The sequence below is a fragment of the Cebus imitator genome, unplaced genomic scaffold, assembly GCF_001604975.1.
Source record: "Cebus imitator isolate Cc_AM_T3 unplaced genomic scaffold, Cebus_imitator-1.0 Scaffold92, whole genome shotgun sequence".
NCBI classification, from domain to species: Eukaryota; Metazoa; Chordata; class Mammalia; order Primates; family Cebidae; genus Cebus; species Cebus imitator.
Genome location: NW_016107407.1, coordinates 8,155,470 through 8,181,776, shown reverse-complemented (window position 1 = coordinate 8,181,776; position 26,307 = coordinate 8,155,470). Strand labels below are relative to the sequence as shown.

At 41.7% G+C, this 26,307-nt stretch overlaps 1 protein-coding gene across 1 annotated transcript in view; it reads right to left on the bottom strand.

The window, feature by feature from the left end:
- Positions 1–13,639, bottom strand: part of ODAD2 (outer dynein arm docking complex subunit 2) — a 149,987-nt gene extending 136,348 nt beyond the window's left edge. Inside the window, exons 1-3 of the mRNA XM_017535468.2 lie at positions 13,531–13,639; positions 9,689–9,949; positions 1,897–2,054 (exon numbers count right to left, since the gene is read on the bottom strand). Coding sequence (XP_017390957.1) covers positions 1,897–2,054; positions 9,689–9,912 — 382 coding nt within the window. The 5' untranslated portion in view covers positions 9,913–9,949; positions 13,531–13,639. The remainder of the gene's footprint in view (positions 1–1,896; positions 2,055–9,688; positions 9,950–13,530) is intronic.
- Between the last annotated feature and the right edge of the window lie 12,668 nt (positions 13,640–26,307).

Here is a 26,307-nt window from a genome sequence, read left to right as displayed (position 1 = left end):
AAGACCAACACCTCCATTCATTATTTCTTTTTTCATTGGCTGTGAGGCATTGTTCAGAATGTACATTCAATTAGTATATCAGAAATTTATTTGAAGATAGAGAAATAATGTTCTTCTTAGAAGAATCATAGAACTATATGTGCGCGTGTGTGTGTGTGTACCAGTGCTGGGTATCTATAAAGGCATTCTTTCCAAAATAGCATGCTTTCCTAAGCCTACAAACCCACTACCAGTCTTTTGCGCCTATTCAAACTGCTTCATATTCACAATGCCATGTGATCTTAGAGTTGGAAAGCACATCTAGCAACACATACATATATACATACATATATATATTAAAATTACATTGAAAAACACTACTTCATGATCAAGACTGATACATGTGAAAGCTGAACCTAGAGATGCTGAAAACAGAATTTGGTAAATGTCAAAACCCAATATGGTTGAAAATGAAGGAGAAAGGGGAAAACCCTTGTTTAGAATAGAAAAATTTGAGAAAGATGAAAATATATATACATTGAGACGGGGTTGGGGGAGGAAGGCCTATGAGACTAATTTAGAAAGCTTGACTTAAATGACATGAAGAAAAGTGTAGTGATGGCATTAACCTTCCCATGTGGCCATGGGATATGCCACGGCCTTTGGGCTGAGAAAAAGGACTTCACTGGGAGAAAGAAGAGCAAAGCAAAGAATACCAAGGAATTAACCATTTATTGATCATCTCAACTTAACAGCCTTATGGCTGTCATCACATAGAGATTTACAAAAAGATATAGCTGGTGAATTCTGAGGAATGACACAAACCTGACTACCAAATTGCCATGTACCACGCAACACGGACCTGAAACTAAGACAAAATTCTTGCAGAAACAGTGAAATGCAGCAAAGGATAAGTATTTAGCTAATGGATAAGTATTTGGCTATATAGAAATCTATGTATTATGTCTATCAATTAAGTTGAATTGAATGAACAATCCATCTATTAACTATCTTCTTGAATTCAGCTTTACTCTTCAAGATTTGATACTCTCACCTAATAAGGAATAATAGGCAAGACATAAAAAATAAAAACCCTGCAGTCCTGAGGTTGGGAACTTAAAAAAAAAAAAAAATGACTATCTTCCCATCTCATACAGAAATGGGCAAAATTCAAATACCATGTGCCAGAAACCCACTGGTCACGTAATTCCAAAAAGAAAAACACATACATTATTGCCTATGATTAGGTATTTCTACTCATAAGAAACATTTACAACATGATTATAGCAGGCAAACACATTCATTTTTTGCATGTTAGATGATTAGATGATAGTGTGAACACCACATACTTTAAGAAGAAGAAAAAAAATTCGCCACAGTGTTGAATGACTGTAACTATTCACAGAAGGCTGTGAGGTCCACAGCGGAATACAACTGAGAAAAGTGGAAAGAGATTATTAAAGGCTGTCTCTGCTAAAGGAAGAGTGCACATTCATTTTAAAGGAAATAGATTTTCATTCATCATGGCAGTATGCCGAGGGAGAGAGTGGATTCAGAGGCCGGCCCTTGTCGTCTGTCTTCTCTCCTGACGCTGACCTAACAGGCTACAGCCCCCTGTGCTTTCCAGAAGCTGAGAAGGTTCTTTTTCAAACCACATGCTAAAACTAGAAACCTAGAAACTTACTAGTGGTAATGTAGCAGGCCTTTCATTTTCAAGCAGAAATTTGATAGGAGCATAATATTGCGGCCAAGGAAAATTAATAACGTTTTCATGAAGTTGTGCATTTGACTTTCCACCTTGTAGATTGTAGAGCTTTTTTCAAGACACTCTAACAAATGACCCTCCCACCCTTTCCCCAGTTCCCCAGCAAGACTGTTTCTACAAGTGCAAATTACAGACTGGAGGCCTAAGATCACCTTGAACACACGCTTGTGCTTCCTTCAGCTTCGCAGTTTTGGCAATAAATAACAAGCGTGACAGTTGCCCAAAGCTCCTAATTTTAATTTGTGGTACAGAGAGAAATAGCAAAGGCTGTCCATTTTTATCAACTTCTTCTGATTTGACTGTTGTTTCACTAAAAATAAAAATAAAAAATTGAAAGCTTCATGCTACCTGGAGACCAGTAGAAATTAAATTTTAGACATTTAGACAGATTATTCCTATATTTCATTATAAAATAGAGAAAATATAAATACATCTGGTTAGGAGCTCATCTATTTTCCCACTTTCTTCCACACTCAAACTCTTACATCCTCAAACTTATCAGCAACCATACTGATCAGTAGGATATATCCAAGGAAGAATTTTTTTTTTTTTTAGCAATTTCTTGAATTCACAATTTAACTCAAATAGTCACAGTTTTTGGTTTTGTTTCTCTAAAACTTGTTGATTTCTGGCACATTTAAAAAATCATTGGTTCCGCAAAATCGTTTATGCTTTGGGGATTTCTAATGTTATTTTATTTATAAAAATTTTTACACCACAGTAATTAGTGGTTAGGGGTTTTCTTGGCTACACTGTGTTTATGAAAAAAAAAGCTATGAAAAAAAAAGCAAACTCAAGGCAAACTAGATCCTCTCTGTGGATTCCTTTCCCACTCTATACTTCATTTAGTTTGCCTTGGGATAATAGGCAGTTTTTCTAAATGGGCTTTTCCTGATCAAAAGTTATTGAGTCTCCTAGCTTTGTGCTTCTATCCATTTTAATGATTTTTTTCAGGTTGACATTTAAAAAATATTAAGATGTTTTTATGAAAGTAATATTTCTATAGATTTCCACCACTTACCACATTAACTAAACTGTCCAGGTTTTGTATTACAGGAGGCCATCTCCGATGAAACTGCTGACACCTTAACACCTGATCTAGCTTTTTTTTTTTTTCTTTCTTTTTTTTTGAGACGGTCTCCCTCTGTCACCCAGGCTAGAGTGCAGTGGTGCAATCTCGGGTCACTGCAACTTCTGCCTCCTAACAGGCTCAAGCAATCCTCCCACCTCAGCTTCCCAAGGAGCTGAGACTAGAGGCGCACACCACCACACCTGGCTAATTTTTGTAGTTTTAGTAGATATGGGGCTACACCATGTTGGGCAGGCAGGTCTTGAATTTCTGAGCTCAAGGGATCCACCCGCTTCAGCCTCCCAAAGTGCTGGGATTACAGGCGTGAGCCATCACGCCTGGCCTAATCTAACATATTGAAGTGCTTTTAGATGTATAGATGTAAAATGTTGCTAGTTCATCAGAAAAAGTAAATCTGACCGACCCACATTACTTACTGCTGATGATCTCACTGGAATAGAAACGAGAGGAGATGAACTATGGGAGACAGAATAATGGCCACATCCTAATCCCCAAAACCTATGAACATGCCATCTTACATGGCAAAACGGGCTTTGCATGGAAATTAAGTCAAGGATCCTGAGATGGGGAGACTATTCTGGGCATCTGGAGGGAGCCAAACATAATCACCAGGGTTCTTAGGAAGACAGGAAGGACAGAAGCAGTGACAGGGATAAGCTGATAGAAGCAGTGGTGGGAGTGATATGGGGCCGTGAGCCAAGCAGCCATAAGCCAAGGAACGGAGGGGCCTCTAGAAGCTTGAAAAGCAAAGAATAAATTCTTCTTGAGCCTCCAGAAGGAATGCAACCCTATCAATACCTTGCTTTTAGCCTGCAGATTCATTTTAGACTTCTGACCTCTAGAACTATAAGATAATACATTTGTGTGTGTTAAAACATTAGGTTTGTGGCAATGTGTTACAGCAGCAAAAGAGGGCTCACAGAGGGACTTTATCAGTCCGATTCTGCTGGGTGCAGATAGGGACTACCCTATCTCCAGGACTTCAGGTAGGAACTGCACATAGAAGGCATTTAGTAAATATCTGTGGAATAAATAAATGAATAAAATATGTAGGCTTACCAAGGACATGCATTGTGTACAAAATGTATATTTTCTCTAAAATTAAGCTTCTGGAATAATGTCCTTAGGACTGAAGAGATTTCTTAAAGGCCTGTTACCTAAAGGTTACTCACATCAACGGCTGGCCACTTATGCTAAGTGGATGGAAAGAGGGCTAAGCAATAGGCTGACGGAATGCCACAGATAGCAAGCTACTTGGAAAGAGAGAAGCTCCTGGTGAGAAACCCAAGGGCACAGGTGACATTTTTTCATTGCTCCTACCAGTTGAAGCCTGTAACTTAACAGAGAAGTAAGAAATAAAATGCCAGCTACATCAACCAGGAGTGGTGGCACATGCTTGTGGTCCCAGCTACTTGGGAGGCTGAGGTGGGAAGATCACTTGAACCCAGGAGGTGGAGGTTGCAGTGAGCTGACATCACACACCACTGCACTCCAACCTGAGTGACAGAGTGAGACCCCATCTCAAAAAATTAAAATAAAAATAGATTAAAAAAAAAAACGCCAGCTATACACAGGATTTTGAAGAGGAAGTTTCAGTTTTCAGGCTCACAGTTTCTAACACCTAGAGAATGAGCTCTTGGAAAGAAAACGCTGCACCCACCTTGCGAAGGTCAGAAGAATAAGCTATTGAAAACTCCAGTAGCCTGATGGAGAGACTTTTAAACCAGAATTGTCGAAAGGAGCTAAAAATTCTGTTTATATTCTAAAGCAAGAAAGCAGGAAAATGTCTTTTTTCTTTAATCCCCAGTGTATCGAGTTTAGTGGAGTTTTTTTGTTTGTTTGTTGTTTTTTTAAGAGCTAGGATCTTGCTCTGTCACCCAGGCTGGAGTACGGTGGCACAGTCATAGCTCCCTGCAGCCTCAAACTCCTGGGCTCAAGGGATCCTTCTCCCTCAGCCTCCCAAGTAGCTGGGACTGCAGCTGCATGCCACCGCTCCTGGCTGTTTATTTATTTGTCTCTTTAGTTATTTATTATTTATTTTTTAGAGACAAGGTCTTGCTATGTTGCCCAGGCTAGCCTTGAACTCCTGGGTTCGAGTGAGTCTCCCATCTCCACCTCGCAGAGTTCTGGGCTTACTGGTATGGGCCACCACACCCAGCTCATTTTAGTGTCTTATTACTTAATAAATGCATGTCTAAATAGTAATATACAAAGTAAGGCTATAGCTAAGAAACTATTTAGCAGTTTTCAGGGACAAAAAAATAAACAGCTCAATAACAAAACTTATGGCACTGATCCTACTACCGTGACTTAGAAATTTTACCAAAATGCAATAATTATTGTCTCATAAAACAATACTATTTTATAGGTTGAGTGTAACCTTAGAGATCATGTAAATTCCGCCTTTCATGATATTGATCACAAAACTAAGGTCCAGAAAGGTATGAACTATGTGTGAATTGTGCATTCTTGAGGGGAAGACAGCCATTGCTCAGGCAACCTGACTTCCTTTCCCAACTCCTACCAGAATATATTTTTATCTCAATGTATATATATCACTGAGATGCGGTGGAGTCAGAATTTAAAACTAAAATATGGCAACATTATAGCACATTTGATTCAAAAAAACATACTGTAGTTCTGCCAGAGAGGGAAAAAAAATCAGGTAATAGCATTTTCACGTGATTCTGGACGCTTATCCAATTTATAAATTTCCCAAGCCACATTCGAAAGAATCAAAGTGCCTTCGTTCTGTGTGCCACAGATGGTACTGCCATTGAGTGGTGTCATTTGTTCTTAGTTTACAACAGATTTAGGCTTCATTATGAGGTGTTTTAGGAAGATTATGAATTTCATCCTGCCTGGTAATCCCAGCACTTTGGGGGCCGAGGCAGGCAGATCCCCTGAGATCAGGAGTTTGAGATCGGCCATAACAACATGGAGAAACGGTGTCTCTACTAAAAATACAAAAATTAGCTCGGTGTGATGGCACAAGCCTGTAATCCCAGCTACTCGGGAGGCTGCGGCAGGAGAATGGCTTGAACCTGGGAGGTGGAGGCTGCGGTGAGTTGAGAGTGCCCCACTGCACTCTAGCCTGGGCAACAAGAGTGAAATTCAGTCTCAAATAAATGAATGAATGAATGAATGAATGAATGAAAAAGAGGTCTGTGATTTCCATGAAATGAAAGTAGAACTATTTGACCCCCAGCCCCCACCCCAAAACTGAGCATGGACAGTTGACGACAAATGTCATAACAGGATGAAAACACTGAGAATAATTCTAAGGAAAAGACAAATCAGGTAACATGGACAGTGCTATAATCGGCACAAAAGTAGAGAAGGCAGTTGATGAAACATAAAACCTTTCTAGTGTGTGACTAAAGTATCTATTTCAGTATCAGATGCTCATTAGTCTAATCAGAAAAAGGATGATCAACTTTTACTGACTGTTGCCCAGAGTGCATTCGAAATGTACAACATCAAATGAGCGCTAAGGCCACAAATATAAATATATTCCCATCAATGTCTGCAGAGACCAACCAAAAAAGGGTGACTTACCTACTTCGGCAGAATTCCAGTGTAGATAAAACTTAACTTGTCTTGGAATAAGAGGCCTGAGAGGTCTACCCACAAGGAGAGGCATCTGCCTTTACTCTAAAATATCCAAGGACATTTCTATTTGGTAGAAAAACATCTGGAAACTCCAAGCTCAAATCCTTCAGGATAATCTTGGCCTTACACATGGATGCCCAGACCTGAATCCTGTCTGGAAGGAAAGTAGCTTCCCAATTTTCAATAAATGTATAAATAGTGTACTAACAGCAGAGAAGCCAAAAGAGTGTGCTTGGTCTAAAGGACAATGAATGAGGTCATGGGGACTGTTTTGATAATCAATCTCTGGGCAATAGAGAATATCTCTGGTTGACATCACTGGTTGATGTGGCAAACCCTGATTGGCTATGGCTTACTGAATTTTCTTTGGTTTGGGGAGTAGACCAGGGGTATAGTCAAAACCTGGATGTTAAAGCATCTGGTATTTTCCATTATGACCAAAATCTGAGCTGTACCCTTTGCCTTCTTCAAGGCAGTCTTGGTGTTCATCAGAGCCAGGCAAGCATGGTTTCCTTCTCATACAACAGCAATACCTCTCTCTACCCTTCCATCATCAAAGATATCATCAATGAAGGTCAGACACAAGAAGAATGGATTGAGACATTAGCCCAAGGAAAAGTTGCACAGTAAATGTGACCAAAGTATAAAAATCAAGGGGTAATTGTTTCAAAATGTCAAAATGTCCTTCTTAGGAGGGAACATTGTGCATAAAGACTGCATACAAAACTGGGCACAGTCGCTCAGGTCTGAAACACCAGCAATTCAGAAGGCCAAGGTGGAAGGATCTCTTGAGGCCAACGGTACAAGACCAGTCAGAGAAACATAGTGAGATAGTGTCTCTACAAAAAAATAGAAAAATTGACAGGGCATGGTAGTATGTGCCTATAGTCCTAGCTGCTTGTTGTGGGGGGAGGGGGTGAGGTGGGAGGATCCATTCAACCCAGAAGTTGGAGGCTACAGTGAGCTATGATCATGCCACTGCACTCCAGTGTAGGCAACAGAACCAGACCCTGTCTCAAATAAATAATAAATAAATAAATAAATAAATAAATAAATGTGTGCTGAGATATAAGAATGGAAGCAAAGCAAAAAGAATCTGAACAAGAATAGAGGAGAAGCAGTGACAGATTTGAGTCATGTGTGTCAGAGCCTGGAGGGCAGATGTGGTCATGTTTGTGCTTGGAGCAAAAATTCATACAGAGGCAAAACAATTACAATCATGATATTCTTTTCTATCATCTGCTTTAAATGCATTTTTGTAAAAAATAGTAATTAATATTTTTTTTTGAGATAGAGTTTTGCTTTTTCTCCCAGGCTGGAGTGCAGTGGCGCAATCTCACTCACTGCAACCTCCACTTCCCAGAACAAAGCAATTCTCCTGCCTCAACCTCCAGAGTAGCTGGGATTACAGGCATGCACCATCACAACAGGTTAAGTTTTGTATTTTTAGTAGACACAGGGTTTCACCATGTTGGCCAGGCTGGTCTTTAAATTCTGATCTCTGGTGATCTGTCCACCTCAGCCTCTCAAAGTGCTGGGATTACAAGTGTGAGCCACCTCGATCAGCAGAGTAGTTAACATGTTTTTAATTGGTTTTATGTAGGAGATCATATTTCAAAGGTTAGGAAGAAAGCTGAAATGACAATCGCTTCTGAAGAAAGTTACCACTGGCATAGTTAGAAATAAAAATGCACCATTAAAAAAAAAATAAGATTTCAGGCTAGGCGCGGTGGCTCACACCTGTAATCCCAGCATTTTGGGAGGCCAAGGCAGGTGGATTGCCTGAGCTCAGGAGTTCGAGACCAGCCTGGGCAACATTGTGAAATCCCATCTCTCCTAAAATACAAAAAAAATTCACCAGGCGTGGTGGTGGGCACATGTAATCCCAGCTACTAGGAAGAACTGAGGCAAGAGAATTGCCTGAACCCGGGAGGGGGAAGTTGCAGTGAGCCAAGATCATGCCACTGGACAAAAGAGCAAGACTCCGTCTGCAGAAAAAAAAAAAAAAAATAAGATTTCAAACAACTCAGAGAGAAGCCTGACCAATATAAGAATTAAAGAGCTCTTGAAATGCAGTTTAAGAATGGTTTTGCTGAAGTTCTAAAAATGAAATTCTGACTTTATTCTCACAAATAATCCCAAAGGGAGAAAAGGGAAACAGCAGCTACAGGAAGCTTTGGCTAGCTAGGGAACTTTTTCTGACATGATCAGACTTTAATAGTTCACATCCAAACCGAAGAACAAGGCAGTAAAAAATAGAATGCCTAAGGTGTTAAAACAAACTGAGGCTGGCAAAACATATATATAAGGGTGTGTGTGTGTGTGTGTACCTATATATATGTGTGTGTATATTTGTTAGCTTATTTCTTGTATAATTATAATGTGTAATGAAATAATACATTCTTATACAATTATATTTATGTTTATATAATTTGTGTGTGTGTGTGTGTGTGTGTGTGTGTGTATTTTAGCCATGTTTGAATGAGATAGATTCACTGTTTGAGACAAAAGTAAATTTTTTTTTCATCTCAGATTTGAAAGGCTCTCATCTGAAGACAGTACTAAGTCTTAAGAATTCTCTCCCTTACATTGAGCAAAATCAAAATTAATCCTTTATCAGCTGCCCACCCCACCTCCTGCTGCTATTCCCAGGAATTGATCAATTTAAATACCAGAAGAGATTTTGTCCACATCAGAGGTCATGAAAGCAATGGCTCCTGGAATCCTTCAGGCAATACAGTAGTACCCCACAAACTTACGAAAATAAAATTCAAAAGAATATGGATGAGCCGGTATGGTGGCTCATGCCTGTAATCCAGCATTTTAGAAGGCTGAGGCAGGAGGATCACTTGAGGCCAGGTATTCGAGACCACCCTGGGCAACTTAGCGAGATTCCATTTCTGAAAAGTGCATATATATACACACACAAACATATGGGTGGAAAGGCCAGGCAGAAGGCAGCAATGAATGTTCGCAGTGTAGTGACCTGGATAATGTCAAAAGAAATTTACCCACAAAAATTAAAATTTTGTTTAAAAACTTTAGATTTAAAACTTAGATAGATACCGTGTTGGTCAAGCCAAATCTCCTCGGACTTCACCTGTGTCTCTGGTTCACAATCCCTGGTTTAGAGGACTTCTGAGATTCAAAGAGGTTAGGTGACTTGCCCCCAAACCTACAACCAATCGATGAAGATGTGTACAATGAAGATATTAAATACTAGAAGCAATTAACTGGCTTACCTGACAACATAACCTGATTCAAATTCTGAAGGCTCCAAACTTGTGTTCCACTCAAGTGGTTCCACAAAAACAAATTTTGCCTCTTGTGGATATTTATAGATGAAACTCTCCACAAACGTAATAACTTCTTTCAATATCGCTTCATTTAGAGGGGTGATTTCCAGGGTTCCAGCTCCATGTCCAGCAGCAGTCCACTGAGCCAATTTCGCCAGAGCCACACCCATGGGACCCGCCAGTGCTCAGACCTGCTTAGCACAACCACTACATCAGAATAGAAAGAGAAAGAGACAATAGCATCCACCTTTTCCTTGAAACATTTTTCATTTTCAAGACTTTACGTTAGTGCTCCCCACCTCACATTCTGCTTATTAATCTTAGAAGAGTGATTTCTTTAAGATTATCTAATTGCTCTTCAGTTCAAGAAAGTGGTAAACCAGCACTAGGTAAAACTAACTAGTATTTAAGAACTTTCTGGTATTTGCCTGCCCTGAAATTAATAACTTCTTTCTAATTCCCTGGGGCCTAAGAAAGAGGATTCAAACAGATAGGCATAAAACCCAAACAAAAAAAAACTCCAAGAGTGGAAAAAAGAAATGAAAGAGGTTAGTATTCAGGGCTTTGGTTCACAGCTCTGTTGGGAGCCAGCATTTTCAGGGACAAACACTCCTTTGAACCAGGACATACATTGTTTAGAATTATACTATTAAATGGAAGACTTTATCCCAAGTATCTTATAGTGATAATATCTGCATCATCACAGTGATGATGGATTAACATGATTCTGATAGCTTTGGGTTCCCCAAGTGCCTTCTCAGTTAAAAAAGAAATAGAATAAGAACAGTATTAAGAAATATATTTTTTTCTGAAAAATGATACAGGACACATTGATCCTATTACCAGAATATCTGGACAATCCAAATACCACATTCCCTGCCCATATATCCTGCCCAGAATGACATTTACTATAATTCACAGCCTTCTTAAGAGTTAATGTAAGAGACATAGGAATAAGTGAGAGTCTTTCAGCCTTTTTTTCTAAATTAGTTATCGAAGAGTCTAGCAGTAAAATTTAAAACAAATTCAAGTGAAACAAATTTCACATTGGCTAAATAGAAATTAGTCTGTAAAAGAAGATCTTTTAAAAAATAACAATATCTGTAACATTAAATAAGAACCAATTAGAAAACAAATTCTGACTTTATAAGGAAATTACAAGACATCTTTTGCAGATAATCTATACTTGTTTGTTTTCTCATTTGTAATAACACTTACCAATAGTCTTTCTTCCAGAATATTAGAAGAATGGTTATAAAGTTAAATATAGAATAAAATTAGCTTTTTTCTCCCATCATTATTACAAATGTTCAAAGTACAAAGATTAGACTTGTAGATTTTACATTCTGTACTGTATTAAATCTTAGAACTATTAAATTCAATCACAGGAGATCATTGGATCACAAAAGGTCAGTACCTTCTGCTGATAAAGAGTGTAGAAATATTATAGAGATGTCTAATTATCAACATGACAGGAAAGGGGGCATTACCAGCCTTTAGTGTTGAGGACCAAGGATGTAAAATATCCTTTTGTGCAGGACAGTACCTCAGAAGGAAGAATTCTGCTGTAACTTCCAGGCATCTGGTAAGTGAAAAACTTCAGATAAACACTATCTGAGCCTAGAATTTTTCTGCACTTTGCAAAAATTGCAAAGTATTTTGTTACAGTTTTAATACACTCTGAATTTCCCAGAACTGTAGCAATCATAAAGGAAAGAAAGGTTGTACATACTTTGTTTTACATGGAATTTTACCAAGAGCTCAGAATTTTGGAAAATGACACCACTGATGGCAATGTTATTTGAGAAATTTAAGTTGTAATGACACGTTTGTATCAGTCTGCATTTGGGGCTGCTGTGTTCACAGTAATTCTGTGTAAGGCTGGGAATCTGACTACTTCCTCATATACTCCAGTGTAGTGGTACTCTACATGCTGATATTTTGTTTAAATTATTTTCTTTCATTTTATAGTTAGCAAGCTATAGATATTTAAACTATATTAAATATGTAGGATTATAATCTGTGATCTTGATTTCAGGATAGTAAAGCAACATTACAAAATATTTGTTATAAAAAACAAGCACTGGATCAGATAGGGTCTAGAACAACTGTTTCAGACATATATACCAAAGTGTTCATGAAATAAAATGTAGAAGTTAGTGCACGAATTTGTTCTGGGAGTTTGTTTTAGTCTTCCAAGCATTTTGTTTCTATTGCTAATTGATGAGAAAAGCTTTAGGTTTAAACACATAAACATATTTTGATTTGTATGTGTAAGACTCTCAAGTTTCCCAGTGTTGTGTAAAATAAGTGCAAATAAGTGTAAAATAGTGTAAAATAAGTGCAAATAGATTTATCTTACACAGAAAGGCTTAGGTGGACAGTTCTGCCTTCCATCTTAAACACAGCATTTGTGTCGGTGATCTTATAAAGATTGCTTCTTGCACATTTTTAAAGAAAATAATGTGAAATTAACACAGATTATGTTAACGCTGTGGTAGTCAACATACCATACACTAACTTCTCGAAGGACCCTTAACACAGAACTAAGAAATGCTAAATCGTACTCATTTTGGTCAAGATAAATTTTGACAGAAATGTAACATTTGAATCTATTCAAATTGTATTTCTAAGTCTAGTGAACCGTAGCAATGCACAAGATTTTTATTCAAGAAGGTTGGTCGGCTTAAGAAAACCTCAGATGGCCTATGACAATTCAGAAGGCAAGTTCAATATTATTAGAAAATAAATAAATAAATGGTGTTCAAAAATGGTTAGTACAACTCGAAACTAAGATTTAAAAATCAAGAGCAGTTGCTCTCCAGTTTCTACCCATTGCCAATCCCCGTTAGCTCTTTTGGCTTAAGAACCATAGTTAAAATGAGTCCATATAAATACATAGCACATACCTTTGAAGTAAAGAAAATAAGTTTAACGATTAAAAGCGAAAAAGTTTTTGGCTACGTGTTTACATAAACTGGGATGTTTACATAAACTGGGAATCACTTAACACTCATTTTTCTCTTTATCCAATAGATACCATAGATTGCTTTTCTTTTTAAGGGTTAATTTCAAGCTTCCAGCATCATTAGCGAAATGAAACCCATTCCGGAATCATGTTAACACTTAAGCAGAAGCACAACCGAATTCTTTAGGGGGCGATGGAAAGGCAGTCATCAGCTCTGAGATCTACAAACGTGGTTGTACCCGCGCATGCTTGGCTTTCTGAGAATGCAGAAGTTACTCAGTGAGACCTATGAAAAATCGAACTTTCAAACTGCCATGAACAGGGCCCTAAGTAAGACCAAAGCTGAGCCTAGGCCCCCACTAGACCCATTACAAGAAGGGGGCGTCAGAGCTGGAGTCCAGGTTTCCAGGGATGAATTCGCTGAGGGGGCGAGGTGGGAAGGGGCCCGGAAGACCACGCTGGGAGCGGGAGGCAGAGCTGCAGGGGCGGAGGAGAAAGACCAGCCGGCCGCAGGAGAGGCGGGGAAGCGGCGGGAGAAGTGGAGAGCGGATCCGGGAGTGCTGGTGCGGGGGCGGTGCGGGGGGGGCGCGGGCACCAAGGAGCAGACGGTCCGCGGGCGGGGGCCGAGGCCAGGCCTCGCGGGGAGGAGTGAGGCTGGGGGAGAGACGGGGAGGGGGCGGGCCTCGGCCCTCGGGAGGGAAAGGGGAGCTGGCGAGCGCAGCAGCGGCGGGGCCAGAGAGCGGCCTCGGTTTCCCCATCCACACGGCCGGCTGCAGAGTCCCCACGGGGGTGGGCGTGGGGACCCCCCGGCCGCACTCACCTGCAGCCAGCGCCCTGCCGTGCCGCGGTCGGCGCCCGCCTGTTGCTAGGACGCCGGTCAACACCTCGCGCCCGGCGGCTGCGCGCGGTTGCGCCCTTGGCGGAGGCCTCCCGGGCCTGTGCCTCCCCCGGGCCTGTGCCCTCCCCCGGGCGCCGCCGCAGCCCTCCGCTCCCACCCTCACCTGCCCGCGATCGCAGCCGCGTCAATCACCGCCGTCCCGGGACCTCTGCGCCTCCGAGGTTCCTGCGGGCCTGCTGCGCCGAATACCCGCGCCGGAGACGCTCTGCGCCCGCGCTGGGCTCCACCAGCCCCGGGCACCTGCTGCTTTCCCCTCGGCCCCTCCCGGGAAACACTTTTATTCCACTCTGCATCTCCCTTTCTCAAACACTTTTATGCAGCTCCCGAGTAGGCATCCCAACTCACTCCACGCGGTGGGAAAGGCTGACCTCGAAGGTTGTGAGCAGTTGCCGGGTCGGGGGCAAGTTGGCAGAAACTTAAAATGGAGCAGAAAGGAAACAGAAAATATTCCTTAGGAACTCCGTTTTGCGTTTCTCCACAGCCTTCCAAACAAGTGCGTTGTATGTACCTGAAATCTTCACTGAGTACCCCCAAATAGCATAAGGCCTCTCATAGGATATTGGAGGCTTACATGTTTCTTTCCAAAAAACAAATATGGTAGAATACTCTGATACTCACCGGAGAAGCAGAAAGTGCTCTTCAATAGGGCAGAGGATGGGAGTGAAATGAAACCATGTCCCCCATCTCTTTTTTAAATGGCTTTTACCTTTGTCTATTAAGATGATTTTGACCCCACCTGGAGACACCCCACCAGCAAGAATCCCAACTGGAAAACCAGTGAGGGATAAGGGAGTGGGAGTATTGGGGGGAGGGGAGATTAGGCACTATCTGGGGGTGGGGGCCCACGGTGTTTAGGGACCAATGCCGGGGGATTTAGGATGATGGAGTTTCGGAATTAAAGCTGGATTCTTTTCAAGAGGCCAAAGAGGCAAATGTGGAATGATGTTAGGATCACCTGTCATAATATTATACGGATCCAGCTCAAAGCAGAAGCTTCGTACTAACATGTAGGGATATGAGGTATAGATATTTGTCCTTTGTTTTGGATATTTTGGAGGGTGGGGGACAGAGTCTGGCTCTGTCACCCAGGCTGGGGTGCAGTGGTGTGATCTCAGCTTACTGAAACCTCTGCCTTCTGGTTCAAGAGATCCTCCTGCCTCAGCTTCCTGAGTAGCTGGGACTACCAGCATGCACCACCACCCTGGGCTAATATTTGTACTTTGGGTAAAGATAGGGTTTCACCATATTGGCCAGGCTGGTCTCAAACTTCTGACCTCAAGTGATCTGCCCACCTCTGCCTCCCAAAGTGCTAGGATTACAGGCATTGAGCCACCTCGCCTGGCCAGTTTTGGGTTCTTTTTTTCTCTTTTTGAAAGTGCTGAAGTTGTTAGGAATGGAATAGTTTCCCCTAAAGGAGGCTCTACCCTCAGAGAAGCTTTGACTTGCAACCAGTGAGAAAGAGGCTAATGCTAATAGGTATATAGAGGAGCCTTTTTAAAAATGAGTGGATTACAGCGTGAGACAACAACATCATACTTGTGGTGGGAATGCAGCTCACAACCTTGTGAGGAGCAGAGTGCATCCTTCAGACGGGCCCTGGAATAGTCCCAGTCCTGGAAGCAGGGAAGCTTCTGCGGGTTCTTTAGTTCCTCTGCATGTTTTAATTAGCTGTAGGACATGAGGGAGCATTACTGGGTCCAATGTGGACACCAACCAGAGATCTTCCAAGTTCAGGACACTTGACCTTGGTTTGCAAAGCTGGAAAAAGCCACCACTCACCAAGATCTAAGCAAATTTGTTTTCATTTGCCAAATTCATGCCAAGTGTCAAAATCTACCATCACTTAATCTGATGGCAAAATGTGAATTTATTTTACCTGAGATTTTCCAAGCAAAAAGGACTTAATAATATTTAAATCTGAAGAAGTCCCCAGTTACCTCTTTCCAGTTTTTCCTTGCCATGATGAAACACTAACTGGACCAAGTCACTTCCTAACGGACTTATCATGACTTGTCTTACTCTGTCACCCAAACTGGAGTGCAACAACATAATCATAATCATAGCTCACTGCAGCCTCTAGTTCCTGGGCTCAAGTGATCCTCCAGCCCTGGCCTCCAAAAGCACTGGGATTACAGGCGTGAGCCACTGTGCCTGGCCATAACTTGTCTTTGCCTTCTTGCCCATCTGCTACCCCTACAAGGTAAGCTTTATGAAAATAGGGAGCTTTTCTGTCTTCTTCAAGCCTGTACTCCTAAGATCTAGAAGGATGACTGACACATAGAAGGAGCTAAATTCAAGAATCGCCTAGTCAAAGATGCCTTGCTTCCAGACACCCTTCACCAAGCACCAGAAAGGTGAGGCCTACATTTTCTTAGAGTTAATAGAACCAGCCTGAGGATTCTAAGTAACTGTGATATTGGAAAAAGCCTTCATCACTGAGAGCATGCCCAGGGTTTGCTGTGCCAGAGGGCTTTGCCAGCCCTGCCCATAGCTAGAGCACTGGCACAGGGCACAGTGCTGTCCACTGAAACTTTAGAGAAAATCTGCCATGGGCTTCTGGGAAAAGTCTTGAAAGTTTTTGCTCCACCTCTGCAACGTTATGTCATCTACAGCAGGGGTCCCCCATGCCACACCTTCTGTCAGATCAGCAGCGGCATTAGGTTCTCATAGAAGCATGAAGGATCTAGGTTACAAGCTCCCCATGGGAATCTAATGCCTGATGATCTATTGCTATCACTCATCATCCCCAGATGGGACCATCTAGTTGCAGAAAAACAAGTTCAGGGCTCCCACTGATTCTACATTATGGTGAGTTGTATAAATATTTCTTTATATATTACAATGTAATAATAATAGAAATAAAGTGCACAAGATATGTAATGAGTTTGAATCATCCTGAAACCATACCCCCTCCCGACACCCTGTCCATGGAAAAATTGTCAGCCACAAAACTGGTTCCTGGTGCCAAAAAGGTTGGGGACTGCTGATCTACAGGGATTCTTGTGAAACCATCCTCCCTGGCTTGAACAAATCTGTTCCTCTCATGTGTCAGAGAGTTCAGACACAGATTGCACATATTAGTTTGCTAGGGCTTTTGTAACAAGGTACCACTGGGTGGCTTAAACATCAGAAATGTCTTATCTCACAGTGCTGCAGGCTAGAAGTCCAAGATCAAGTGTTGGCAGGATTGATCCCTTCTGAGAGCTATGGGGAACAGATGTATTCCAGGCTTTTCTCTTCAGCTTGTAGATGGCTGTTTGCACATTCATATGATGTTATCCCTGTGTGCTTGTCTCTGTATGCAAATTTCTACATTTGAGACAGGACCCAGGCTGGAGTGCAATAGCACAATCACAGCTCACTGTAACCTTGACATCCCAGGCTCAAGTGATCCTCCCACCTCATCCTCCCTAGTAGCTCAGACTACAGGCATGCACCACCACACTCAGATAATTTTTTAAAATTCTTTGTACAGATGGGGTCTTGCTATGTTTTCCAGTCTGGTCTTAAACTCCTGGGTTCAAGTGATCTGCCTACCTCAGCCTCCCAGAGTGCTGGGATTACGGGCATGAGACACTCCTCCTGGCTTATTTCCTCTTTTTTTATGAACACCAGTCACATTGGATCAGGACTCACCCTCGTGAACTCATTTTAACTTGATTACTTGATTATAAAACCCTATCTTCAATATGGTTGCACTCTGAGGCACTGGAGGTTAGGACTTAAGCGTGTGATTTTATGGGGACACAATGTCACATACAGCATTCTGTAAAGATGTGATCAGCAGGCTTCCAGGGCCCATTCAACTGTGTTAGAATGACGCTAAGAATTTGTAGGCCATAACCAGGGAGAAAGTAACAGGCAAGGTTGGTTTAAGTGTCCAGTACCTCAATCAGGAAAGAACTAAGACAGATGAAATAAACCTCATGACATTTGCAGGGAATTACAGTCATTTACATTGTGTCATAATGGGAGTAAAGTCTCATTATAGGGCTGAATTGCCTCTCTGTGGGTTTTTTTCAGGAGTTTTCAACAGAAATTCCAATGAGAGAAAATTACATGAAATCTTATGAAGTCCTGAAGACCAAATTCACCAGATTCTACCTTCTCTCATAGATAGAGACAAAAAGTCAAAGAAGTGCAGCCTCATTTGCCTCCGTGTGCCCTCTGATATTTCTCTGTGATGCAATGTGGACCCAGGCCCATGGCCTGGAAATGAAATGTCTCCTTCTCCTTAGAGTCTAATCTCCTAGACATTCATTTACTCCAAAATGCTTTTTGTATGCCAATTTGTGGCAGGCACTCTGTTGGCAGAACTCAATTATCCAATTCAGGACCTGGCCAAAAAAGGAGTCAACTAAACTCAACCCAGAATTCCTGGACCAGAAGGAGAGCCATTGGCATGGAGTTCAGTAGCAAAGGAGAGAAAGGAGAAAAGACAGACTCGGTGGTTAGGATTGCATGAGGTAGAGCCATAGTAAGGATTAAAATATTCTTCCAAGAACCAATGAAAGTTACTGGAAGAGTTTAAACAGGGATTGACATGCCCTGATTTCTCTTGTTAAGAAGCTGTTCTGGTTACACCAGGGAAGTAAACGGGAGAAGTGCATAAGTAGAAAGAAAGAGACTATTAACCAGGCACCTGGACTCAGGTTTCCCCCGGGGAAATAGACTCTGGGATAGAGAAGGGCATGTGAGGCTGGGGCAGTGGCTCATGCCTGTTATTCCAGCACTTTGGGAGGCTGAGGTGGACAGATCACAAGGTCAGGAGATGGAGACCATCCTGGCTAACACGGCGAAACCCCATCTCTACTAAAAGTACAAAAAATTAGCCAGGCATGGTAGTATGTGCCTGCAGTCCCAGCTACTCTGGAGGCTGAGGCAGGAGAATCACTTGAACCTGGAAGGTGAAGGTTGCAGTGAGCCAAGATTGCGCCACTGCACTCCAGCCTGGGCAACAGAGCGAGACTCCGTTTCAAAAATAAAAGAGAGGGGCATGTGAGAAATGTATTGAGAAGTGCCTTCAGGAGAGTGAAGGCAAGGAGTTTAGGCCAAGGGAGAAACTGAACTGTCGTACAGTCACAACCATCCCATGGAAAACCCTGGAGGTGGGATGGCCCAAGAGTTTTCCCATATTGAGGCAAAGGGGCTGGGCTTTTAGATCTTCTCATCAGCTGATCATTATCCGCCAGTCCCTGGGTGCAGGCTGTCCCAGGGATGAGGGCATAACCTTAGTCTTTCAGTTGAGGGCTATCAGCTGCCCATATTTCAACAGCTGAAGGCAAGAGTATTTTGGTCTTGGAGAGGTGGGATGGGGTCAGGCATCTGGACAGTCTACAGCATCCCCCACTGTCCCCCGCTTGCATAGCTGAGATCACTAGCATCATGCAATACAGCTCTGAGAGCGGTATCTGGGAGCAGCTCCTCCAGGATCCTGGTGGTCATCTTTCCCTGGGGAAACTTACAAGTGAAAGATACCAGACAAAATTGCAAGCTCTGGTTCTGCAGTTGGTCTCTGAGCCAAAACATATTCGTTTCCACCCTCCTTTTCTGCCCATTCCTGATGCCCCACATGTTTCACTAGCACTTTTGCTGATCTATATGGTTTCCTTGGTGGGGATGATCCTGACCCTCACTGCTGAGTTTCTGGTATGACACCCTTCTCAAGCGGTGACTACTCTATACCTTTACCAACAAAACTGGGCAAAGACATCCTTACCCCACTTCGCAACAGCAACCTCCCTCTTCCTGATGATCTGCGTCAGTTTCTCTGTTGTGATCATGACTCCTTTACTTGCCTGTTTGTCTCTTTCGTAAGGAGCCCAAAGTTACAAAATAGCTACCATAACTTAAAGTTGTATGTCCCCTGGTAGAACATTCTTCTCTAGGGGCCAGGACCTCTAAATGTGCAAAATAGGCACCAGGTTCACTGGATCCTGAGTGCATGAGGCCCTGCAGAGTGGAGACTTAAATCCAGGGTCATGGCAAAACATCTGAAGTTCATTGCCTGGACTATGATGGTACAGGAAGGGCCTCAACAGGAACCTCAACAGAATCCTCACCATGGGTGAACTCATTAAGGACATTAAGCTTTGAGGATACCATCAGGAGTACAATAAAAAGCCATGACACTGGTGACAACAATAAAGCTATGACACTTGCCACAGTCCTAAAGCACTGAAATCACTCACAAGATCAAATTCCTGATGCAAAAGAATTGGACGGGTCTGTGGCAGGACTGCTGAGGCCTTTGGATAGGATGTTCAGCATGAAAACCCTTGTCCAATTTGTGTCTCCCCCTGTTTTCTTTCTACAACCCCATTTTCTGGTACCTTTATCTACAATAAACTCAATCACATATATGCAAGAAGGCCTGCACATAGAGAACAATCCCATTAGCCAGGAGTGCACCCTCTCTTTCATTAAGTGAAAGAAGAAACTGTGTTTGAAATTAATCTAGGAATAGAATGGTGTTTGCCAGGGACTGGGAGAGGGGGCTGTGGGGAGTTATTGTTTAAAAGGTACAGAGTTTCAGTCTGGGAAGATGAAAAAGTCCTAGTAAGGAATGGGGGTGATGATCACACAAAAATATGAATGTACTTAATGCCACTGAACTGTAGACTTGAATGGTTAAGATGGTAAATTTTACATTTGTGTATTTTACTACAATAAAACTTTTTTATGTCTAAAGAAAATATAAATTTGCAGAGCCCAGATCTGTGGTGACAGGAAGTTCAAATTTTCCCAAATGGTTGGTAAACCTGGCCACTTATTCCATCTCTTGGTTCCAGAATCAGTGCAGTTTACCCTTAGGAGTCACAGCCCCATAGAATGGCTATTGATTTAGGGTGCATGCAGCCTGGAGAACAGCATCCCACCCTCATGGGGCCCCATCACCAAGCTGGCATTTCAGTCGCACCTCCAAAAAGCCTCCATAGCTCTATTAGGGTAGTAGTCAACAGTAGAAACTGTGAAGATCTCCTACTTTGGAGTAGATCAGGTGCAATCATGTCTCATTGTAGCCTTGAACTCCTGGGCTCACATGATCTTCTGCATAGCTAGGACTACAGACATGTGCCACCATGCCCAACTATTTAAACAATGTTTTGTAGAGAAGGGGGTCTCACTGTGTGCCCCAGGCTGGTCTCGAACTCCTGACTTCAAGTGATCCTCCCATGACTCAGGCATTTTGATAGTGATGCTGGTGGAGGCACTGTGTCCAGAGAAGGCAAACTCACATTTGGAAGACACGTCAGCCCCAGTAGGGAGAAAGCTTTTTGTCACCTCCAAAGTAGAAAGCGTATGATATAATTGATCTGCTACCAAAGCCCAGTTGGTCTCTCCAGGAACTATGCTATGCCAGCTTGGTGGTGGTGCCCCATGAGGGTGGGGACAACAGAGAAAGCCTGAGCAACAGAGCAACACGCTGTCTTGAAAAAAAAAAAGCCTGATTCACCCACATTATTACCTCATATTTACCACAACAATGATTATCTCAGAAAAAGAGACTCATCTGAGAGCAGCAAAGATGCAACAATGCAACACACAGAATCAACCCAGATGGGCATAAAGATGTGGATAAAGATGGTTGGATTGAATGAAGAAATGTGATATGTATACACCATGGGATACTACACAGCCACAGAGAAGAATGAAATCATGTTCTTTGCAACTGCATATCATTATTCTAAGTGAATTATTGCATAAACAGAAAACCATATAGCACATGTTTTCACTTAGAAATGAGAGCTAAATATTGTGTCACACAAACACAAACTTGAGAATAATAAACACTGGCAATTCAAAGCTGGGGAGGGAGGGGGCAAGGGTTGGAAAACTACCTATCAGGTACTATGTTTACTACTTGGGCCATGGGATTCTTAGAAGCCCAAATTTCAGCATCGTGCAATATATCCATGTACCAAACTCTTACATGTGTCCTCTGAATCTAAAATAAAATAAACAAAAACAAAAAATGCAATAATAAGCTCATGACTGTGAGAGCCACCAGTCTTCCCTTGAACCATATCACCCAGAGACAGCCTGATAGCACAGCAGAATGACATGTTGAGGGCTCAGGTAAGGTGCTAGTATGGCAGAACTCCTTTTAGGGTTGGGTCTCCATCTTCTGAGATGCGGCATATGCTCGGAATTAACAGTGGATGTGCGATACACAGTGCTGTTTTCCTTCACTGCTAGAATTCCTAGGTGTGCAAAACAAGGAGTTAATCTCACCGAAGCTCTCAGTGACCTACCAACTTCTGGAATTTGAGCTTCCAATTATCACTAACCTTGAGCTCTGCCAGACTAGAGGCCCAACTTGCCATGGGGAGACTCCATCCGTCAGGGAATAGAGTAGGTATTCCATTGAACTTGAAGCTGTTATCACCACCTGGCTACTTTGGGCTCCTCATGCAAGTAAACCAGTAGGCCAAAAAAAAAAAAAAAAAAAAAAAAAGAGTGATTACACCCATCAAGTCATGATGGGCCATGATTGCATGGGAGCCAGGGTGCTACCACAAGAGGATGTTTAAAACCTAGGGACCCTGAGAATTCACTTCATTTCTCCTCCATGGCTTACATCACACAGTAACCACAGCCTCATCAAGGCAAGCCAGCTAAGGGCTCAAATCCCTCAGAAACAGAGGTCTGGGTCATCCCATCAGGCAAGCATCCCAGACCAGACAAAGTACCAGCCTGAGGGCAAAGGACATTTAGAATGTGTGATCACTTTCTTCTTTCTATGTCTTCACCATTTCCAACCTGGGGGTTTACTCTAACCCTTCTGGTGAAAAAGGATAGGAAAGGAAAAAAGAAAGGACAAGGAACCTGTTGTTATCTGGTCCTGCCATAACCTGGCTTTACATTCTCTGAACAAAGCCTGGGCTGGCTGGCTTTCTTGTGGGTATTTTTCTTGGCTCTTCAGAAACCTTGTCTTGTTGGTGTCCTTTCCCTTGTGTTTTGCTCCATCCCAGAACAAGCTTCTCTATTCTGATTGTAGTCTTGGGAATCTGGCAGTTCACTACATCTACTGTCTGCTGAGGTCCTAGAGCTACCATGCCACCTCCATCTCCCCCAACCAGTGAATTTCCCTCCCCCCACCCAACAGCCTAAATCTGGTCCACGGGAAGCACTCACGCATTATTTGGCCAGCAAATTCTGGCAATGCAGGTCAATCCCATCACTATAGAAGCTCTCCTGTTCTTTTCCACCAAATCCACCAGTCCCAGCCTTTCCCTCAACCCCAGGACTCCTCAGCTGGGAAGTAAGACACTTGTCCACTCTGTTCTCCCCCACCCTCAACCACACAGGACATATATTTTGCTCCCTGACTGGTCCCTTGAAGTCTCTCTTCTCCCTTCCCCTCTGAATTGAGGTTGGGGGCCCAAAGGGCAGCAAGTAGAGAGGCGATGCCTTGTATGACTCTCCAAAGAGCTGTTCCCTGGAAATCTACTCATTTCCCTTCTATAACTTTAGTGTGAGTGAGTCAGGTAATTGACTTTCCACTTAGAGCTTTTACAGTTTTATATCTTAGCCTCATACCCCGCTGTGGGATAAACTGTCTATTGTATCTTAAACTAGTGAAACAATTCTAACATCCTATTTCTTAGGTATATGTACAAACTGTGGATGGTTACACAACAGATCAATAATTTGTATATATACATATATATTGCCTTAGAAAGTGAATGGATGGGGAAGAACTGTTAATTAATTTATTTACCTCTTTATTTTTTAACATATTACAATGCTCCTGTGTTCCTGTAGTAACAAAAATTAGGATGGTATAACAGACAATGAACATAGGACCTATGAGTAAATTTAATTTTATATGTAACTAAAATTAGGCCATATATAAAATATCCATGTATAATAGGTTATTGCATATGTATCAAACACAATGATTTTGGTTTGGAAATAAAGCTGTAGAATTGCCTTAAACATCTGGCTCGAAGCAACTTCATGGAGAAAAGGTGTTCTCTCCAGTCCTTATCTAGTATTTACATGTAATGCAGTTGGCTGGCCTTCTGACTGGAAAACCTGGGCAAGAAAATAATCAAACTGGTTGGAATCTCAAATTTAATTTTGGGGGACAGAGTAAGCATGTTTTGAGCTTCAGTGCTGTACTTAAAAAAAAAAAGAAGGAAATAAATCCAGGATAGTATATTATCTTCTCAGTTTGGTCAACACCTCTAGAAATGATGAAAGTGATCGTGGGCTCAATGGTATTTTAAACCCACATGCAACATTACGAAACTTCCAGTCAAATACAGTCATTGGGCACATCCCAAAAGTTCACTAAAATGATAGTGGAGAAAGAGAATAGGAGGAAAGAAGAAATAGGCAAAACATGTCAACAAAATGTGAACAATAGAAAGCAAAGGTGTTGAACTAGCTTAGCAGATCAGAGAGATGTGAAACCTAAACACTTTTAAGCCAACAAAAATATATTTGCAAATCAGACTCTGGGAAGACTCAGAACTTGCAGGAATCTTTTTCTTTTCCAGTTAACTGAAAATTAAATTTTCTTTGCCCAATCATCAAGTTTGACATAAAGAATTTTGATATTTACAAAGATTATTTCATACAAATGTGTCATAATTTAATATTGCTAGACATAGAGTTTAGTTGATTTTTGATTAGCAATAACCCAGAAATGAGTATATTTATTCTCAAATATTTATTAGTATTTGGAAGTGTATGATCCTAGAATTTGTATTGAGTCGAGGGACATAAATACTTCTAAAGTTTTTGATGAATTTTACCAGATTGTTTCTCAGAGTTTTTGTCAATTTGTTCTCTATCTCTAGTGTTGGAGATTTTTTTTTTTTCTCACCATGAACTAGCCAACACTGAAGTAGTCTGCTGAATTTCATAGCTCATTCTTGCTCTAATTTTAATTTATTTGGTTGTATTACTGGTAATTTGTAGCATTTCAATGTACTTTTAATTTTAGTATTTTGTCTTCTGTACATTTTCTGTTCACGCTTTTGGGAATCATCTCTTAAGGCCAGGATAGAGGTGGGCTGAAAACAGGAAAACTGCTTTAAAGCCTTGTTCAAACGGTAGCTGGACCCTGTATGCTTTTTCTCGACAGACAAGTTTGTAACTCAGAGCACCAGGCACAGCCATGAACAGTGTACTAAAATAATGGGCATGCAGAATGCTGAGAGCCCCCTCAACCCCTTCTCTTGGTCAACTTCCTCACACGAGAAGCCCAGTATACATCAGCAGGCAGATCTGAGACTGACCAGCCTGAAAGCAAAGATCTATAGGTGCTCATATTTAAGAGTCTTTTCAATCAAATATGCAGGTATTAGAATAGGGCAAGTATGTGGGTAGAGTAGGGAAGGAGTGATGGAACAGAATTATACCTTCTTCTTCTGGAGTAAGAAGTCAATAGTAATCTCTTAAAAAGAAAAATCAGGGCTGGGTACAATGGGACATTGCTGTAATCCCAGCACTTAGGGAGGCTGAGGCAGGGGGATCACTTAAGCCCAGGAGTTCAAAGCTGCAGTGAGCTATAATTACACCACAGCACTCCAGCCTCGGCAACAGAGCGAGACCTTGTCTCTTAAAAAGGAAGATTAAATTTAAATAAATAAAATAAACAGTAGCAATTTAAGCATGTAATATAGAAATGTAGAAATGTTTGAACTACGCTGAAGACAATGGAAAAAGTTGTTACCCATCACTATGACTTTTAAGAAAAGAACAACCAGGAGTAAATCAACTTCTCAAGAAGAATCAGCATCGACCACTTTGTAGACGGCTTGCTCTCCATTATCTAGGCTTGGCTAATCATCACAAAGACTTAAATAGATTCAGTCCTGATGAGTGCACCATCAAAGGAGCTGAAGCTTCTGTGACAGTCAATGATAGTGACAATAATGTTGCATAACACACTGTACCAAAACTCAGTAGCATGTGTGTATTTATGCTCACACTCCAGAATCTGTAGGCCATTTGGAGTTTCAATTGCAGTTTGGCTGATCTAGGCTGGGCCTGACTCAGAGGCTCTGCTTCGGGCTATATTTCTTCTGGGCTTGTTTGCAGGTTGTGAATCTGCTCCACGGATCTCATTCTGGAACCCAGATTTAGAGGCAGTGACTACCAGTGACATGTTCTTGTAGTAGTGGATCATTTCTATGGACATTCCAAATCTCTGATTGTATCACATCCACTGACATCCCATTGACCAAATCAAATCATATGGTCAAGCCCAAAGTCAAAGTGTAGGGGACTATTGTTTGCCCACCACGAAGCCATGGCAAGGGCATAGAGACATGACATCACTATGAGAGAGTGAAGAAATCATTGAGACCAACAATTCAATCTGCCAAAGCACCCTTCTTCATCGTATCATTCATCATTTATCAAATATGCTCTGATCTTGCTCATCATTTCCATTACATTACTATGGGGGTCTGGTCACTTTAGACTATTCCATCCTCTTAGCAAAAATATCTAGGATGAATAGCAGAATTAATAATTAAGTGTACAAATTTGCTTATTTTTATGCAGTTATTTAAAATCTTATTTAATATTATTATAAATTGTATTTAAAGTCTCACTGTTTTATTCTAAGCTCTTTTATCCAAATAAGAATAAAAAGGAACATAGAATTCTCTTTAAAAATGTATGTAGGTGACGGGGAGGAAGGCAGCAAATCACACTGCCACGTGTGTACCTGTGCAA